This window comes from Podarcis melisellensis (genome assembly GCF_964234715.1).
Source record: "Podarcis melisellensis genome assembly, chromosome: 2".
Taxonomy (NCBI): domain Eukaryota; kingdom Metazoa; phylum Chordata; class Lepidosauria; order Squamata; family Lacertidae; genus Podarcis; species Podarcis melisellensis.
In genome coordinates this window covers 22443669-22463485 of record NC_138529.1, presented here as the reverse complement: position 1 = coordinate 22463485, position 19817 = coordinate 22443669, and the positions used below count along the sequence as shown (strand labels likewise).

The following is a 19817-nucleotide window of genomic DNA, read 5'->3' as shown; positions in this document are numbered from 1 at the left end:
CTCATCTACTTCATTTAGATTTTACGTGTGCTGACTCCAAAGGTGGCACAGTGTTTCTTTGTCTATTTCTGCTTGAAAGAGAGGAACTGAGAGAAGTATTTGACAGAGTGATGAGAGAGAGGAAGAAAGGCGAATTTTGAGGAGGAGGGTGGAGTAAGAAAATGGAATCAGGAGGCCTGAGAAAAGTGGTTTGGGGAGATTAAGGACTAAAAGTGAATGGTGAAAATGGCAGGGGAAAGTGACTGGGGACAGAAGGAAGTTAGGTACAGAGAAGGATGAAAGTGGTGGAATTTAGGAAATGCTTCTAGAGAATATTAACATATTATTATAGAATATTATTCTCTAGAATATTAATATTCTAGAGAATATTCATGCTGACAACACCATGAAGCTGACAGTATTGTGAAAATAATTCGTTCCACTGTAGGGAGTTGTGTTATAACTCTGCTTCCATAGAAAATCAAGAGTTTCCAGACTTGGCTCTAATACATTTCTAGCACATCTTTCCTTTTATAATTATTCTCACAGCATAATTGGCCTCTAAGCTTCTTTTCCTGCTTCAGCAAATGTTTGGGGGTCTTTTGGACAGTTTAGTAACATGATGTAAAATAAAATATCTCATTTGATCATCTTAATCTGTTAGGTTTTTGGGTACAGGGTATATAAAGTAATGCAACTAATTACACAAATGTTGTAGAATCCTTAATTATTTTGCTTTGGTGTGAATATGGCACTTGCTGAAAAGATTTTAGGTTGTATCCAATGCTGTGTTCATATAGATCATATTGATCATATCTCTGGAACAAATTTTGATTGTCCGTGATAGTTAGGAGTGTAGGGGAATTCTGCTAGCAGAATGACATCATTGAAGACAACGCTTTATTTTCATGTTACATTCTGAACTGCCTCTGGCAGGCACAAAAAGTGAACTGCGCTTCAGTAATGTTAACAATATACAATTCCAGCAGTGGAAGTGTCAATATACTTTTGAAGTTCTGGACACTTTTAAAAATGCCAATAGTACCAATGTAATAGGGACGCGGGTGGCACTGTGGTCTAAACCACTGACCCTTGGGCTTGCTGATCAGAAGGTCAGCAGTTCAAATTCCCACAACGGGGTGAGCTCCCGTTGCTCGGTCCCTGCTCCTGCCAACCTAGCAGTTCGAAAGCACGTCAAAGTGCAAGTAGATAAATAGGGACCGCTCTGGCGGGAAGGTAAACGGCATTTCCATGTGCTGATCTGATTCGCCAGAAGCAGCTTAGTCATGCTGGCCACATGACCTGGAAGCTGTCTGCAGACAAGCGCCTGCTCCCTCTGCCTATAGAGCGAGATAAGCGCTGCAACCCCAGAGTCATCCGCGACTGGACCTAATGGTCAGGGGTCCCTTTACCTTTACCAATGTAATATTAAGGCATATTTTTTACATTTTCTGCAGATGCAATACTTTGCAACTGTATATAAAGCCATTTTATCTATTGAAATAATAGATGCGTTTTTGGACATTGACATATTGTTCCTTGTTTATGATCTGTAGACCAAATGAGCTGAATATTTCAACTCTTCCTACAGTTAATGGAGTGCACAGCGGAAAATTTAAGTAGCTTAAACCATGGGTAGACAAACTAAGGCTCGGGGGCCGGATCCGGCCAAATCGCCTTCTAAATCTGGTCCTGGAATCAGCGTGTTTTTACATGAGTAGAATGTGTGCTTTTATTTAAAATGCATCTCTGGGTTATTTGTGGGGCATAGGAATTCATTCTCCCCCCCTCCCAAAAAATATAGTCTGGCCCCCCACAAGGTCTGAAGAACAATAGACCGCCCCCCTGCCGAAAAAGTTTGCTCACCCCTGTAAACCATGTTCCTTTTTCTTCTTTTTTTTAGTTTTCAGACATCTCAGAGTACATATCATGCAATTTTTTTATTGGTTCACATTAGTCTTAGTCATATTTTTTCAGTTAATTACACAGAGTAATAAAAACCACACTACGGCTAGTAGTCCTCCTGAAGAGCACTGTTCTGCTGTTTGTGTTCCCATTTTATGCCTGAGAGCCTTTCAGTGCTTCTGATCTGAGGAGCCATTTTCCTGGACATAATTTCCTGAATAAGCTCATTCCTTATCGCTAGCAATCAGCACTGTCAGATCTGTTTCAGGCAGGGCTCCACAAAGGCAACAGCAAGGGCACACCCTTTTACCGTGTTGCTAGATCTCACATGCACTAGCCCAGGGGTCAGCAAACTTTTTCAGCAGGGAGCCGGTCCACTGTCCCTCAGACCTTGTGGGGTGCTGGACTATATTTTGAAAAGGAAAAAAAAAGAACAAATTCCTATGCCCCACAAATAATCCAGAGATGCATTTTAAATAAAAGGACAAATGCTACTCATGTAAAAACACGCTGATTCCTGGACCATCCGCTGGCTGGATTTAGAAGGCGATTGGGCTGGATCCGGCCCCCAGGCCTTAGTTTGCCTACCCATGCACTAGCCTGTATATGGAATCTTGCTCCCCACAACAACCCCCTTGTTTGTTGTGCAATGTGTGGGGGCTGCCATGTTCTCTGTGAGGCTTACAATAAATGAAAAAACAATTTGAACATAAAATAAGACATAAAAATACAACATAAAAAACCCATTGCACCCCCAGAGTTAAAACATGGGCCTCTAGGGGATATTGGGGTGGGTGGAAATCAGCCAGTAATATATATTTCTGCATACTGGCAGCAGGCTTCGAGGCCTGGCCTAAACGGCCTTTTCAAAATTACCTGGTGCAGGCACAAATGTTCCAGGTGAGAGAACAGAACCCAGCAGAGAAGTCACAGCTGATTAGAAGAGTACGCTGCAGCTGGTATTGAACATGTTGAAATCATTATTCCTTTATGGCCCCTAGCCTATTTCCAATGCACACGCAATTTAGTTTATTTTGGCAGGTTCTGTGCATAACTATTAGTAATTTAGGATCCATGAGAGATTTAAAAATAAGTCTGAAAGCTTCGTTGCTCTCCTGCAGGACCAAGAAACAGCTCAGAAGAGCAGGTTACCTGGACCCTGAGACCATCCTCTGAGGCCCTTCTTCGTGTGCCTCCCCCACGAGAGGTCCGGAGGGTGGCAACACGAGAACAGGCCTTTTCTGCAGTGGCTCCCTGTTTGTGGAATGCTCTCCCCAGGGTGATTTGCCTGGCGCCTTCATTATATACCATTAGGCGCCAGGCAGAAACGTTCCTCTCAAACCAGGCCTTTGGCTGATGACATCTGATACCCTTTTAATTATGTTGTGAGGGTGGGCTTATTGACTCGCTAATCTTCTTATTTTTACAATGTATCTTGTGGCTTTTATATTGTAATTTTGTGTTGTGAACTGCCCAGAGTTCTATGGATGAAGGGCAGTGTTACGTTGTGGGTGAACATATCAGACGACACAGCAATTCTTCAAACAGCTCTTGTTTACTCACAGGCCAGAAGAGAACTGAACTGAAGGGTTCAGCCAGCTTGCTTATATAGAGCTCCACTAGAATGCAACAGTAACCATTTTCTGTAACTATCCAATCACTGAACATCACTTTCAATCCCTTATTTGCATATGTGGACCTGAGTGAAAACTGTCTACAGTATCCCCCTGCTGGCCCAGGGTGAGAACTTCAGTACATAACAGGCAGTATACAAATTTAATGAATGGATGAATTATAATAATAGTAATGGTCAGGCAGCGTGGATGGAAGTGGCCTCAGCTCAGTGATTCCAATACACTGAATGGGATACAATTCGTCAACTTTTTTGCATTGATGCTTCCATTTCCCAAGAAACTGACATCATGAAAGGGAACTTCAGTAGTGTGGAGGATAACTTTTTTATTATTATTTACTTTTCCCATAGCATTGATTGTTCAGTGTTTGTTGGTACTGGGGCAGGGAAACCTGGGCAGGTAAAAAAAAATATGGAATGACTACCTAGCTCCCTGATTCCACACTTAGTTGTTGTTGTTTTTTTAAATCAAATTTTATTTGCAGGATTGCAAGCATGTTCTGGGCAGTATGTAACTGTCTTGCTCCACTTATTGAAGGCTCTTTACACCAGCCAAGGCTTTGGTGAAAGAAAAGTAGGAAGGGTGATCTTAGCAAACAACCCTCTTTATCCTGCAATCTTCCATGATGAGTGGTATTCAAGCAGGTTTTACTCAGAGTAGACCAAATGAATTTAACTAACTTAGACTAGATCTACACTGACCTGTTTAACATTATTTCCCTCATTAGAACGATATTAGATACGTCATTCTAAAATGTCACAGGGCATGCTTGTTAATTTAAACTTTTTTTTTACCTTTCTCTTCGACAAATGTAAGTAATATCCAGCCACACCATTTTCCAAAACACTGTTTTTTCCTCCTGCTGCTGGTCGCTGGTTGCTCTGCTCTGTCTCTGTGGTGTCACATTTTAATTCTTCCTCCCATCTTCTGTGTCCTTTGTTATCTGCCACTCGAATACCACTGGAGGGGAGTCAAAAAGATAAAACACTGCATTAGGGACATATGAGCAGTGTTCTACCAATATAGCAGCATAAAATAATTTTTAAAATTAAGCGATAAAAGGGACAAGATAATAACTCATTATGAGCGTAAAAAGTAGGACGTCCTCTTGTCCATCCACATTATCAAACCATTCCTTAACCCTTCCTTAAGATTAAAAACCATGAATGTAGATACGCCCTTGGTCATGTTTTTTAATTCCAGTCATTCTACTTGGGAGTAAAACCTCCAGTAATTCTACTTGGGAGTAAAACCTCTTTGAATACCACCCCATGTCTCAACCTTCTGGAGCAGATTGGAGGGGGATGGCAGGGAGCTGAAGAGAGATGCTGGAATTCTGACTCAGGCATTGAACTGCTATCAGAAGATTCTAAGTCGCTGATGGTCTGGTGTCAAGGACCATTGGCTTAGATAGCTTTTAACAGGGATTAGACAAGTTTGTAGAGGATAGATAAGTTGAATGTGCCATGTTCAGAAGCAAAGTACCCTTGAATATCTGATGTCCCTGTAGGAATCGGAACGCTGGATTAAATTGGACCTTTGGTCACATCGAGCAGGGCTCGTCTTGTGTTAAGTCCCTTCCACTGCATCTTTTTTGAATTTAGCTTTTAGGAGTGTGTGTGAGAATCTAAGTATGTATAATACACACATGCATTCATGCAGACTCTCTCCCCCACCCTGCTACAGATGCTAACTGAGCTCTGCAGCCTGTCACACGTTTTTTAATGTACACAAATTAATAGAAGATTAGCACCTTGCACAGCAAAAAATAATAATCACACATTTGCATTAACTGAGTTTATCCTTACCTATTTTCAGATAATCCAATAAAGCTGTGACTTAATAATAGTCAGTTCTTGACAATATTATCCTCTTATTTTTCTTTTATGTAATTTCTTGACGGATAAACACAAGCAAATAAACCCACCCACTTCGTATGGTGTTTTGCAGCTTAAGAGCTTTCACAGAAACTATGTTGCTGCAAAGAGTGAATTTCATAGCATCATAGAATTGTAGAGTTGGAAGGGACCCTGAGGACCATCTAGTCCAACCCCCTGCAATGCAGGAATATTCAGCTGTCTCATACCTGCAGCCTTTGCATTCTTAGCACCATGCTCTAGCTGCCTGAGCTATCCAGGCTGCTTCTGAGAATCAGTGGCGTAGCATGGATTGTCAGCACCCGGGGCAAGGCAAGTAATTTGCGCCCCCTAACCCGTGGATTTGCACCCCCTAACCCTAACCCCCAGATGTTGTGCCCGGTGCGCCCGGCCCCCCCTGCACCTCCACGCTACGCCATTGCTGAGAATTAAGCATTTTTCGTAGTGTCTGTGAAATTCAGTGTTTGAAAAAGAAAAGGTTCTGACCTCCATTTTACTCCTTTGCCTAGTCCTTAGTTGGCACAAAAGAGTCTTTGAGAAAGAGTATTCTTGCAGAGTATTGCTGCTTTTAGTCTTAAAAAGTCTTCTTCTCCAACCACGACTGACAGCTTTTACACACACCAAATGCAACCAGCTTTCTACCATCCAACCCGCACCCAACACTAACATTGACCACACTATATATGCAAGTACCATTTGGTGAAAGGTTGCAGGAGTCATTGTAGGCCGCTGACTCATGCTGATTTAGTTCTTTTAGCATTAAAGAAACAGCGGTCAATTTTTAGCCGTGACAATTCTGAACGACTTTGTTTCTCTGACTTTATTGCAAACCTACAGTTTGCCACAAAACACCCCTCCCCCCGATCTCTCTGACCTGTAAAAATTATAGGGTCTGCGTAAATTTGTATATATCCAAATATAGTCATAAGAAGAGGCAAAGAGCTATCTAGAACATGGGGAACTGTGCCACCAACTCTGAGTGCTGCAGATACCATTCATCCTTTTCTTGTGGGTTCTGTGAGCTTGTAATTACAATGCCAAGCCTATATTCCCCTCCAGATTTAAGAGCTGGAGGCTGGCTTTCCCCCCTAATGAAAACTGGAGTTCTCCAGAAAATGACATTAATTTCAGAACCTGCCTGGTGCAATCACAGCATACGCACAGCCCTGATTAAATGCCTTCTCAATTTATCGTTCAAATCATGTATCTGAACACAGTCACACTAGAATGCCTAACCACCACAGAAGATGCCAACTGGCTTGTGCAGTGAAAAGAATAACGAACCCAAATCACTGCTCAAATCTTAAGCAGAACTGATAGAAAAGTCTTTTCCAGGCTTCAAGCTGTTGTCTTAGGGGTGCTCAGATGGCTAGACAGGAGGAGGCAAAATTGCATCCAGGGAATTTCTTTCTCTTATGATAGTAATGATCTGTCCTAGGCAGTAAGTGCAAGTAAAGAATTGTTTTTTCAAGTGCCTTCACCTTGATTACTTGTTTTCTGCTTACCTTAAACATACCAAGCAAAGAATGCAGAAGATGCTTCTTAAATGCTCCATTAGAAAATATTTTACTTCAAATCCTACTTGAGGGATGGTCCTGATTACTTCTAGGAAACAATTAATCCATTGTTTGTGTTCGTATAGCAAGCATCCAATTGGATAGACCTTTCCAACTCTACAATATCTTTTTTGAACCAAGGCAACCAGAACTGTACACCGTATTCTGAGTCTCGTTGCACCATAGATTCCCAACTCTTTAAGTCATTTATGAACAAGTTAAAAAGCACAGGTCCCAAGACCAATCCTTGGGGAGTCCATTTTTTTACCTCCCTCCATCAGACAAAAATGTTTGTTTATAACCATGCTTTCAGCTGATTAAACATTCTATGGCCTTTTAAATGTTTTTTTGGGGGGAGGGGGGCTATTTGTTTGTGTTTGTTTGTATTTTGTGTTCTCATTTTGAATTTTTATGTTGTAAACCACCCTGTGATCTTCAGATGAAGGACAATATACAAATTTAATAAATGGTAAGAAGAAGAAGAACTGTCCATTTATTCTTACTTTGTGCTTCTTTAGAAAAATCTGTGTGCTAATGGACTAAACTGAAAATACAAGAAGTCAAATATCTCAACAATGATGGTCTCTTAGCTCATGGGCTACAAAGAGGATGTTTCATTCGTCATGACATGATGATCTCCTTGAGATGCAGGTGGTTTACCTCTTCCAGTGGTGCATCTCTTCAGAAACAATTGGCTTTTATTGCATAATACACAATTGTGTCATTTTGCTTGCACAATAACCTGCCACTTGTGCAAATGAGACTCCTTGTCCTCTCCCCCAGAGACCCCAGCATACCCTCAAAAATAATTTGAGAAGGTTGGGGGACCCTCAAGAGCAGGCCTAGGAGAGGAAAGATGGGAGTCCCATCGTGTCTACTGGCGCAACATTGGATCTTGCCCATTTAGTGAATAGCCAGTGCTTAGTACAGTGTTCTCACATCTCATCATGATGTGATGAACATCATAATGAGACAGATACACAATCATGAATGTGGAAAAACCGGGGCGTGAGTGTACACACAGTAATGTGAATCTAGCTGCATACATTATTATGGCCCTCCTGAATCATGAAATGGATGGAGCAGCTCATAGTGGGCAAAATAAAAAACGGTTTGCATTTGTTGCACTGAAGCAATGCATTAAAACCTCTAAATAAAGAACTATGGTGATATGTTCATACAATTGGTAGTAGTGATATATAAGTAATTTTACTGCAGCCCGCAAGGAAAGCAAAGACCGTGGAGGAGCATTTGCATACATCACTCTCTCCCTGTCGCCGAGGTTCTGCACTGAAGTTCTTTCAGAATCTGGTGCTGCTCTTGCCCTTGCCAATGCTTCCCTGGGGTTATTCAGGAACCTTGGAACAGAACAAGATTGGCTTCAGGCCGAAGCACCGGAAAAGGTGGTGGTTTGTGGGGGAAGGGTTAACCGTTACGGTCTTGTTCATCACGGGTGATGTGCTTCTGTGTTGTCTATTTTTAAACTATCTTTACCACAGTTTCATGTTAAAGGCCAGCAGAATGTATCAGTACAAGTCTTGGCTATAAATAAGTAAGACTCCTCAGTTTTCACCTCGCAAGAGGTAGGTGACTCAGAGCTGCCATAAATAACTCTTTATGATGATTCCCTCGCCCTTTAGCAAGCAAGCAGTGTAGTACACGGCTGTGCCACATATAAGATGATGGATCACATAGTGTGTGCTAACTAGCAGGAATGAGTCCGTGAACAAGAAGCACAAATATTTAAAAAGGCACAAAAAGTCAATGTATAACATGGCCTTTTATGAAATTGGCATGGCTGTTGCTGAGTCAGTTCTGGCATTGTCCTGCTCAAAACTTACAAAGTTCAAGTTTCAGAAGGGACCTTGCCCATCTACTCTTTGCCCTGCTGTGCTTTGTCATTCACAAACAACTGCTGTTTCTAAATTAGGTAAAAAAAAATTTACAGATTTCAAAAAAATGTAATGCTGCATGGCAGTGTGAGAAGGGCATTCAGGCAAAAGTGCCAGAGGGCATGAATGAGTGGGAGATACTTTTTGAGGGGAGAACCCATCACGATTCAAACTGGAAGCACCCTACGTTAATAGGGATGAATATATATGTTTGCAGGTGGAGATTTACACAATTCTACCTCACTGCATGAGAAACATGGTGCTCCCTCTTAAGGTTTCTCTCATTGCCACACCTCCATAAAATTACAGTATATAGAATTGCACTATATCATTATTTTATTCATATTTTCTCCCTCCCCCAGAGATCAGCAAGTTATCCTTGCATGCAAGCCTCATTAAACTTATTGCTGTTCTCAAATGGATACCTTTAACAGGCAAATGGTAGGCTGGGAACGCTGTCTTGGTCAATGATTCCATCTGTCAAATGGTGCTGTGTATTGAGGTAAATGACAATTTATGCAGATAGGGGTATGTTTTGCTTCCTTCATTAATGATGTACTTTTCCCCTTTTTGCTTAAGGGCAATGCCGTGCATTGTGTCTGCTATTGGAGGTGAAGTTACTGATTTTTACTGGCCTCTCAGCTATCCCTTCAAAAATAAGTGGTGTTTCCTACATTGCTGCTGCCATAAATCTGTTGCAACTCATTATTATTGTTTTGGTTCACTCTCCCATTTTTAACAAGGCAGGCTCCCTCCATCCTTTTCTGTCGTTTTCAGTACTCCAAGTACATATTGCCTTCTTCAAGGTGGTTTTCTCCTTTTGAATGGTTTCATTTGCATCCACAACATTTCTTTCCAGGGTTATTTTTTGCTTCCCAAAATTCAGATCCCAGTTCATATGTGTCACCTCTTTAGGATGCATTGAATCTTCTAATATTAGTTATCGCTGCTCATCCACTTAAATCAGGCATAGGCAAACTCCAGCCCTCCAGGTGTTTGGGACTACAATTCCCACCATCCCTGACCACTGGTCTTGTTAGCTAGGGATGATGGGAATCGTAGTCCCAAACATCTGGAGGACCAGAGTTTTCATGTACCTGACTTAAAAGCTTTAGAAAGTTGCTTGTTCACTATGCATTTCAACACCTCTTAAGATATCATAACCAAATTTTGCACAGTGGTCCCTGAGATCATGTTGCAGGTTTTTGTCTGAGTAGAACTTCACTCACACAACATTGGAATCAATTTTTCTTTTTAAGGAGTCTGTGTGTGCAGTGCTGGATTTACGTGTAAGCTAAACAAGCTATAAGCTAAACAAGCTATAGTTTAGGGCCCCACTCTCTTGGGGGCCCCCAAAAAAATTTAAAGGAAAAAACCCCTGAATGTACATTTCCAAAATATAAGATAAAAAAACAAAACAAATGGCTTTAGATACCTATTAGGTCCATAAATTACCATATAGCATATATTCAACACAAAAAACAGCGACAAAGGACAGCTGGACATATAAAGGGCCCCATTACCTTCAGTAGCTTAGGGCCTCATCAAAACTAAATCCGGCCCTGTGTGTTTGTGTATTAAAAAGCAGGTCTTTGCTATAGAAAAGTATCTTCAGAAGAGGACTTCATTTTTTATATATATAATAGGATCATTTCCTCCACCACCCCCGTTACAATGTTAAAACCCCAAAGCCTATCTATAAATATATGATGAAGCATCAAACATAAGTGACTTGAAATCGCTAACAAGCTGACTGTTACAACATATTTATTTATTTTCCCCTTGCATTTATAGATATTTCTTGCCTATGTTGTACTTGATGTGGAATATAATTTATTCATTTTACTTAAAACGGTGCTGAGGGTCACAGCGAGAAGAAGTTTGCAAAATTCACCTTCCTTCACTTTACGCTGATGTCAGCGGAGGGAAATCAATGGGCACAACCTGAAGCAACTTAGCCTCAGAATAAAATGAATATCCAGGCTAAAATAAGTCTAAATATAAACACTAAAAGAACAGGGGAAATAAAAGGGGCTTAATCTGGTGCTGGAAGATAGGAAGTCATTTCCAGTGAGATTACAGCTATTGTGAGTACTTCTGTCTGTGTGCATGCTTTAAAATATACTGGAAAAATCTGTTCCCTGCAGAACTGCATTTCTGAAAGAAGGTTTGCCTGTGCTTTAAAACTGTAGTCCTACAAACAGGCAGCTAAATTTAAAATATGTTAGCTGCTTTCCTTAGATCCTGAATATTAGCTTGTAATTTCATACTCGTTTTGTTCTTTGCATAATATAACAAAGAATTTCTGTGTCTAAACCATGCCAAACATTCTGTATTGTTCAAATTAACAGTATTCTTAATCGGAAGGATTTTGTGTTGCTTTTAAAACTGATAGCTGTGGTAAAAAGCTTTTAAAAAACACAAAAAAGTCCCTGGCATTCGTCTTCCCATGACATTTTCTTCCGTTACATTTTTGCTTTCAGTAACCTCCACTTTTACAAGAGCAAATAAAGACTAAATACAAGAAGCTTCAATTGGTTACAAGTTTATGAAAAAGGTTGAAATACATCAGAGGGATTTCTGATAATTAACTTGAGGAAATTAAAACCCTTTACTCTGCATTCAAGGCTTCTGCCTTCACAGTTTAATTAAAAATCCTAAGGTCTTTTGATGCAATCCTGCTGACCAACATTCCTGCTTATCAGAATAAATTGATGAAACACAAAGATTATATATATGAATCTTGCTTAGATCAATCCCAAAATAATGCAGATCTGAGTAAAAAATAAATACAGAAAAACAGTGCAGCTTTGAATCTATATCACTTGTGGGACTCAGGCTTTGGCCCTGAGTCTTGAAATAGTTCAGGCAAGAGATGGAAATAGAACTTATCAAAAGCCCTGTTAGTCAAGGAAGGTAGACTAGACACCCTACTTTTTGGGGGTGGATGATGATGATGATAATTTTATTCTTTATATGCCGCTCCATCTGGCTGAGTTGCCCCAGGTACTATGGGCAGCTTCCAGCAAAATATTAAAACACAATAAAACTTCAAACATTAAAAACTTCCCTGTACAGGGCTGCCTTCAGATGTCTTCTAAAAGTCATATAATTGTTTATCTGTTTGACGTTTTATGGGAGGGCGTTCCACAGGGTGGGCACCACTACCGAGAAGACCCTCTGCCTGGTTCCCTGTAACCTCACTTGTCACAGTGAGGGAACCGCCAGAAAGCCCTCAGAGCTGGACCTCAGTGTCTGGGCTGTGAATGATGGGGGTGGAGATGCTCCTTATGGGAGTTAGAAAGAAATAGTTCACAATTGTTTTGATAAGACTTTTGTTCTGCCTTTTCATGTTTAATCTCCCTTGAGGTTTTATTTTTCATAGGTTGTGTTTTCATGGAGAATGTACATTGGCTGAATTTTTCTCTCTTGCTGAAAGTTAGGCAGAAGGACCAATGAAGATCTGGTAAATCTAAGCGTTAGGGGGAGAATGGGAATGTTATACATTCCTTGCAAAAGTGAGGTGTAAACAGTGGGGTCCCACAAAGAACTGTATTGAGATCAATGCTTTTTAACTAGTTCATAAATGATTTGGAGTTAGGGTTTTGAACAGTGAGGTGGCCAGGTTTGCAGGTGGCACTAAATCTTTTAGTTTGGTAAAAACATAGACCTAGTCCACATGGTGAAGGTAAAGGAACCCCTGACCATTAGGTCCAGTTATGGCTGACTCTGGGGTTGTGGCGCTCATCTCACTTTATTGGCCAAGGGAGCCGGCATACAGCTTCCGGGTCATGTGGCCAGCATGACTAAGCTGCTTCTGGCGAACCAGAGCAGGGCATGAAAATGCCGTTTACCTTCCCACCCGAGCGGTACCTATTTATCCACTTGCACTTTGATGTGCTTTTGAACTGCTAGGTTGGCAGGAGCAGGGACCGAGCAACGGGAGCTCACCCCGTTGTGGGGATTTGAACTGCTGACCTTCTGATCAGCAAGTCCTAGGCTCTGTGGTTTAACCCACAGCGCCACCCGCGTCCACATGTTAAGCTAAATCATGGGCTTGGGAAAAGAGGGCGGTGCCCAGTTAGCGGTGAGGTGGCTGCCCAAGGGAGGGCAGGAGGCAGGAGGGGAGGGGGTGTCAACTTGCAGAAAATATTGGGGGGGGGCAACATCCCTACATATTTTATTGAGGGAGGGCCAAAGGGACCAGGGCCCCAAGAGTTGGCACCTTTGCCCACAAGGGAGACCAATTACCTTATACAATTGCTGGGCAATCAGTAGATGACTTTTCCATGGCAATCTCCCTGAATAAGGGGTCAAAAGACGTTTGAACTATCCTATCCATGCTAGTTTTATGAGATACATGGTAGGACATGCTCCTTTCAGAAGAGGTTGTGGTCTGTTTAAATGCCTTTCACAGATTGCTGCTTCTTTATTTGTTCTCCTCCACCTCCAATCAACCTTCAATCATCCATGAATGTGGGTGACCCATTATATTGTAAGTAGTCAGGTAAGTAGACGCAGGTGGCGCTGTGGTCTAAAACACTGAGCCTCTTGAGCTTGCCGACCGGAAGGTTGGAGGTTCGAATCCATGCGATAGGGTGAGCGCCTGTTGCTCTGTCCCAGCTTCTGCCAACCTAGCAGTTCAAAAGCGCACCAGTGCAAGTAGATAAATAGGTACCGCTGTGGCAGGAAGGTAAACGACATTTCCATGCACTCTGGCACTCATCACAGTGTCCCGTTGCGCCAGTAGCAGTTTAGTCATGCTGTCCACATGACCCGGAAAGCTCCCTTGGCCTGAAAAGTGAGATGAGTGCCGCACCTCATAGTTGCCTTTGACTGGACCTAACCGTCCAGGGGTCCTTTACCTTTATCTTTTTTTACCTAAGTAGTCAGTGAATTGCTTCTGAAAACTGACTTTTGCAAATACTGTTGCAGGAAGTAATATGAAACAACTTTGTCTACAGGTTTCCTTGGCATGATGAATTCTACCGCTACGATACTTCAGATATACAATACACAAAAGTGTGTTTGTTTGTGTGTGTGCACATGTCTGTAATTTTAAACCGAGTATAATACTGGTAAATTTCCTTTAAATTTGCAAGCCACAGGAGGGCAGTAGTGCATTACTATAATAAAGCAAATACGCAGCAAGTCCCTTTAAACATCTCTTAAGAATTAAATCAGGTTGTTGGGATCCTAATGTAAGAAATTAGAACTGCATACATTTATTTATGTGTTTGTTTGTTTATTACTGCAGACCACATAATTGTGATTTCATGCCATTATTTTTATATGTAGCATATAATGCTGCAGGTAGTCTCTGTTCTGCTTTAAGCTATAATTTGTCTTCTTACTCTGTGGTAGAAGCAGCAATACAGTGAGTGAAGCATTCCGAGAGACTCATTAATCTGATTCAGGAACGTTCCTCTTCCTAATGCTTAAAGGCACAGTATGCAATCCAGGCAAAAGGAATTGATTTTTTTTTAAAGTTCCACTTTTAATGTCAATGGGGAAATGTTTAACACACATTCTATCTCTCCCTCCATATACATTAAAGCATAGTAGGAAAATAACAGACTGCTGCTTTAATACTTAAACTGGTATTATCCTGGGTGTCCAGGGAGATACACGGGCTTGAAAAGAGGCTTCTGGGTAGGAAAGATCTGTGAACTTAAAACAAAAAAAAACAAAAAAAAAACCTTGCCTAATTTCCAATGATTACCTAGGATGGCAGTTCCTAGTTGCAGTGCTCAATCCCTATGGACTCCTCCTTGTCATGTGAACAACTCCACTCTCTCCCAGTAGAGCAGGGTTGGGCAACCTGCTCACTCCCTCAGTATATTTGGCCTAATTTTATGGGAGTGGCAAAAAAGGACAGCAGGAAGAGGAAAAAAGGGGTGGCAAAAAGAAAGACAGGGACACACCTGTGGTTCCAGCCCTGCTCTGCTCCCTACTGGTGAGCAGCCCCTGAACCAATGACTTTCAACAGGGACTGAAGTCCTCAACATGATAATGCCTATCCCTGCCATTCATCATCCTAGACCAGGGATAGCAAACGTGGATCGCGGGCATTGAAATTCCCAACTCTCCTCAGCCCCAGCCAGCACAGCTCGGTGGTCAGAGGTCATGGGAGTTGTAGTCCAGCAACATCTGGAGGGCACCATGTTGGCCACCCCTGTTTTTCATCCTTTTATCCCCTCCCGGTGCCGAAGATAGAGCTCAGTTGTATTCCTAGACTGCTGTGGGGAACAGGTGGAATTCTGGGAGTGCTACACCTCATGATCTCCTTCCTCACTTGGTGGTTTCAACCAGAAACTTGTTATTTTACTCATTTCCTATGGCATTCCTCCTGTTACTCCATCTAGCCCAGTCTTTCTCCCTTCAGCTCATCTTTACCAAGTAGCAGCCATTGCCTTCTTTTTGTTGTCTTGGCTCCTAGGCTGAACACATGTGCGCACACACACACACACACAGAGAGAGAGAGAGAGAGAGAGAGAGAGAGAGAGAGAGAGAGAGAGAGAGGCTGGTTACCTCCCCTCTAATTAGTAAGAGAATAGCTAAGGCACCCATCCCGGGGCTACCTTTGAAGGTGACCCGGAAACTACAATTAATCCAGAATGCGGCAGCTAGACTGGTGACTGGGAGTGGCCGCCGGGACCGCATAACACCGGTTCTGAGAGATCTGCATTGGCTCCCAGTACGTTTCCGAGCACTATTCAAAGTGTTGGTGTTGACCTTTAAAGCCATAAACGGCCTCGGTCCTGTATACCTGAAGGAGCGTCTCCACCCCCATCGTCCAGCCCGGACACTGAGGTCCGGCGCCAAGGGCCTTCTGGCGGTTCCCTCGCTACGAGAAGTGAGGTTACAGGGAACCAGACAGAGGGCCTTCTCGGTAGTGGCGCCCACCCTGTGGAATGCCCTCCCTTCAGATGTGAAGGAAATAAGTAGCTATCTTATCTTTAAAAGACATCTGAAGGCAGCCCTGTTTAAGGAAGTTTTTAATATTTAATGCTGTATTTTTTTTAACATTTGATTGGAAGCCGCCCAGAGTGGCTGGGGAAACTCAGCCAGATGGGCGGGGTAGAAATATATTATTATTATTATTATTATTATTATTATTATTATTATTATTATTATTATTATCATCCCTCGCTCTGTTTTTAAATCAACAGCAGGGACATAAACAAACTCTGATTTCTCTTCCTCAAAGCTCAATAACATTTTGGGGAATCTGCATGGGCTCTGCTGCATTGGTCACATACTGTTCATATCTCCTAAGCCTTCCTGAGCTCAGAGTAGTAATTTGTAGTGAGCCGCAGAGATGTATGTCACATAAGTCTAGAATCATTGTACTGTAGAGTTGGAAGGGACCCCGAGGTTCATCTAGTCCAACCCCCTGCAATGCAGGGATCAACTGCAGGATGACGTTGAAGTGATTGTTCGCCAAAAAGAAACTACAGAAAACATAGGTTCATATTCCAGTGTATTAGATGAAAACACACACATAAACCATTTTTCATGTGTACTGAAGAGAAGGCAGGCAAGAGAGCTCCTTCGAGATTGTCTTAAACGTGTTGCTATGACAACAGGCATACTGTGCCTTCTCAAATGGACCAGATAGTAGTCCTGCTACTATTTGCAGTTAGTTGTAGTGTGACTCATAGGTTTAATTAAAACGTAGCACAAAAGCAAAGTGCTTTCCCATTCTTGTCCATGGGTTGCTTCTTCCACTTCCTGGGTTTATTATTATTATTTGTTTGTTTTTTGCTTTTTGCTAAGCATTGTTTGCTGAGGTAAAATTTGCTGAGGCAAATTTGTGGTTCGAGCCAACCTCTAAACCATGGTTTGCAAACCCACATCAAACTTCAGGTTCAAATCATGGTTTGGAGACAAGACGCAATACCAGACTATAGTTACTTTAAACTGAACCCAGAAGATTTTGTATAGAAATAAACGAGGGGGTGTGTGTGAGATGTTTTGGAACAATGGATAACGTGGTGATTGCCACTGAAGTTAATAGTTCAATTTTGAACTATTTGCAACTGTTAACAGTCATGGCTCTCCCCACCCCCAAAAATCCTGGGTTCTGCAGTGTATCTCCAAACTATTATTCCCAACCCCTTTAACAAACTACAGTTCCCAGAATTCTTTGGGTGAAGCCATAACATTAAAGAGTGCTTTAAATGTATGGTATGGATGCAACCATGGTTACTTCTCTGCTTGTGTATAACAGATTGGCTTTTGAATTCAGAAAAGCACCCTGCTCAGCCTCCCTCTAGTCTGTAGTGAATCTGCAGACACAATTCTTGAAATTGTGAAATCCACAAATTAGGGGAAAATAAATCAGTTTCTGAAGATATACTTCTGAAGATACCCATTCCTGTTTTTTTTCATGAAGGCAAGCTAACATGTTTTGTGGCAGTGCTATTGGTACATGCCCTTTTAAGGATTAAATTGCTGGCAGAGAAAGCATCAGGACTGGGCTATGATCACTTTTCTCCTCCTGTTGAGTTGGGAGGGTATGTTCTTGCTAGTTCTCTGTGAAGGAATGCTCTCCATAAAGTACTTGCAGGTAAAACCCAAAGAGAGTTGTGGAGTAGATAGTGAATGGAACCCCCTATAATTGTACCAGGTGGGACTGGGGTTTGTTTGTTTTTTGCTTATAGAATTATAGTGGTTTCGTTCAATGCCCAAAAGTAATAACTTGCCTGTGGTTACAGGGTAAAAGAAAGGTCCAAGATAAGGTGCGTCCAAACCAAAGAAAGTAAGACTACGTGCATGTCTTGGGATTTTTCTACCCGCTTTGTGGTGCAACTAATTTCCATTTGAAATCTGCATTTGAAGTTTGTCTGTGGGTTTTTCGTTTAGTTTTACTAAGAGATATTAACATGTGTAGTGTCAATATGCAAGATGAGTTTCTAATAATGACAAATCATCAAAAAAGAGATTCCGATAGTTATCTCCTGGGCAGCTTTAACCTGCTTTGGCTTGCACTTAAAGTAGGATCCTATGTGCAATGAAAAGCTCCCCAGCCAATTTGCACAGGTCTTGCATGCCTGAAAGGAGACCAGAACGGTCTTTGCTCCTTCTGTGCTCTTGGCTTAAAATTTGAAAGCCCGGTTGTGTTATGCAGAGGAATGAGGAAATCAGCGATCCTAATAAGTGCTGCTGAACCAGGGGAGGACTATGAATGTACCCCACCATTAGCAGAAATGGTATCAGACTGTAAAGTGTATATTTTCCAGTGGTATTTTGCTTCTTCAGAAAGCACTGGTTTCTGAAACATTAACATGAAAATCCAAAGGGCAAAAGCAGTGTTCTGAGTTTTATACTGAACACAACTTTTTTCTCCTTGTTTAAATGTCTACCTATAGCACCTTCTCTGGCTAGGGCAGAGTAAGTCCATTGCATGGTATTCTGCCTGAAGTCTATTCAGCATGCATTGCATATTGCATGGTGAGATTTGGCTTGTGATACAGCGTGACAGAATAATGTGATTCAGAGGCTTAAAAGCTCTCTGAGTTCTTCACAACCAATACCACAAAAAGTTTGTGTTATATATAAAATAAATCTGAAAAAGGCCCTTCATTTTATCATTAAGATATACATTAAAATATTTTGACCTTTATAGATTTTTGTGCTGGGCTAAAAATCTGTTTCATATATTGATTTCTTATTAAAAAAGGAGGACGGCTATGAAAAATATTCAAGTGAAGGCTCTTATCCTAATAAATTATGTTGAACTCAATTAAAACCCCTTGGGATTATTCCCCATCTGATGCATGTACTGTGTCAGGTTTGATAGACTGATAGGATGCTTGCTTCCTTTCAACCTCAGTTCAAAGCTCAGGAGCCAGCCTTTGGATACACACTATAAATAATATTTTCTGCCTGGAGTAATATGAGGCATATGCTATAATGCAGTAATTATCATACTCGTGTGTCCTAAAAATGGAGGCATGTAATTAATTTTAGGTATTGTGATATTTCATATTCTGCAATTTGGCTCCAATGTGTAAAAAAAATTGCTATCACTTGCTTCAGGCAAGAACCTAGTGTTTGGAGAATGATGATTGGTCATCCCCAATAATTGGGAGTGGGGTTGTCTAGATGGAAATTAAAGCTTCCTACCTACTTTTGTAGATCTTCTAGTAATGTAAGACATGTCCCCCAGTATTACCTGTTGTCTTGTCAGTTACCTTTACAAATTCCCCCAGATTTTGTATCCAGTCCTGGTTCCACTGAACTCTGTAGCAAAAATAAGTGGGACAGGATTACACTTTTTATTATCGTTGTGTTCTTACCGATATCTTGGACCCATTTTGATCTGGTTTCAGGCCAGGGTTTAGCGCTGAAACAGACTTGATCACCCTGGTTGATTCCTTATATCAGGGGAATGATAACTGTTTATTCGTCTTGACCTCTGAATGGCTTTTGATACTATGATATTCTCCTGGAACGGCTCTGTTACACTCCTACCTGCAGGATCATTGCCAGAGCATAGCACTGGGACACAGCTGCTCAACCTTGTGATGATTATGCTGTGGGGGTTTGCAGGGTTCAGTATTGTCCCTTATGCCTTTTAACATCTGTACAAAGCCTCTGTAAGAGGTCATCCAGAGATTTGGATGATGGTATATGGATAACACCATAATTGCCATTATGACATGGTGTGAGGATTCACTGACTTTTAGTGTAGTGGTTGTGGCTTTAAACACAACCTTTTATTCAAGTAATAGGGGCTACTCTTTACTTACTGTTGTTGTTGTTTTTATTATTATTTTAAGCCCCTGTATAAATCTATCTATCATCTTAATTTGACTTGGGCATAAAACACTCAAATCTGAGTTTACAGTTCTAAGAATTTTCTGTTCTGGTAAAAGTCTTGTCTCAGTTGATTTTCTGTATGCCACTTATGAGGAGTATACTACATTTAACCAATTGATGTTGCCAGTGAAGTTATTACTGAAATGA

General features: G+C 41.4%; 1 protein-coding gene and 1 long non-coding RNA gene across 4 annotated transcripts in view; one reads left to right on the top strand and one right to left on the bottom strand.

Moving 5' to 3' along the window:
• Nucleotides 1-19817, top strand: part of PRKCA (protein kinase C alpha) — a 198038-nt gene that overhangs the window by 153531 nt on the left and 24690 nt on the right. For 2 of the 3 annotated variants that reach the window (XM_081899676.1, XM_081899678.1), the window contains exon 9: nucleotides 17564-17587. The exons of the other annotated variant lie outside the window; for it this stretch is intronic. In XM_081899676.1, the coding sequence (XP_081755802.1) occupies nucleotides 17564-17587 (24 nt within the window). The remainder of the gene's footprint in view (nucleotides 1-17563; nucleotides 17588-19817) is intronic. 3 annotated transcript variants of the gene reach the window in all.
• LOC309363601 lies at nucleotides 3052-19703 on the bottom strand. The gene is made up of 3 exons (XR_014165460.1): nucleotides 19323-19703; nucleotides 18975-19091; nucleotides 3052-4478 (listed from the first exon to the last, which is right to left on the bottom strand). It is a non-coding gene; the product is annotated as an uncharacterized lncRNA (long non-coding RNA).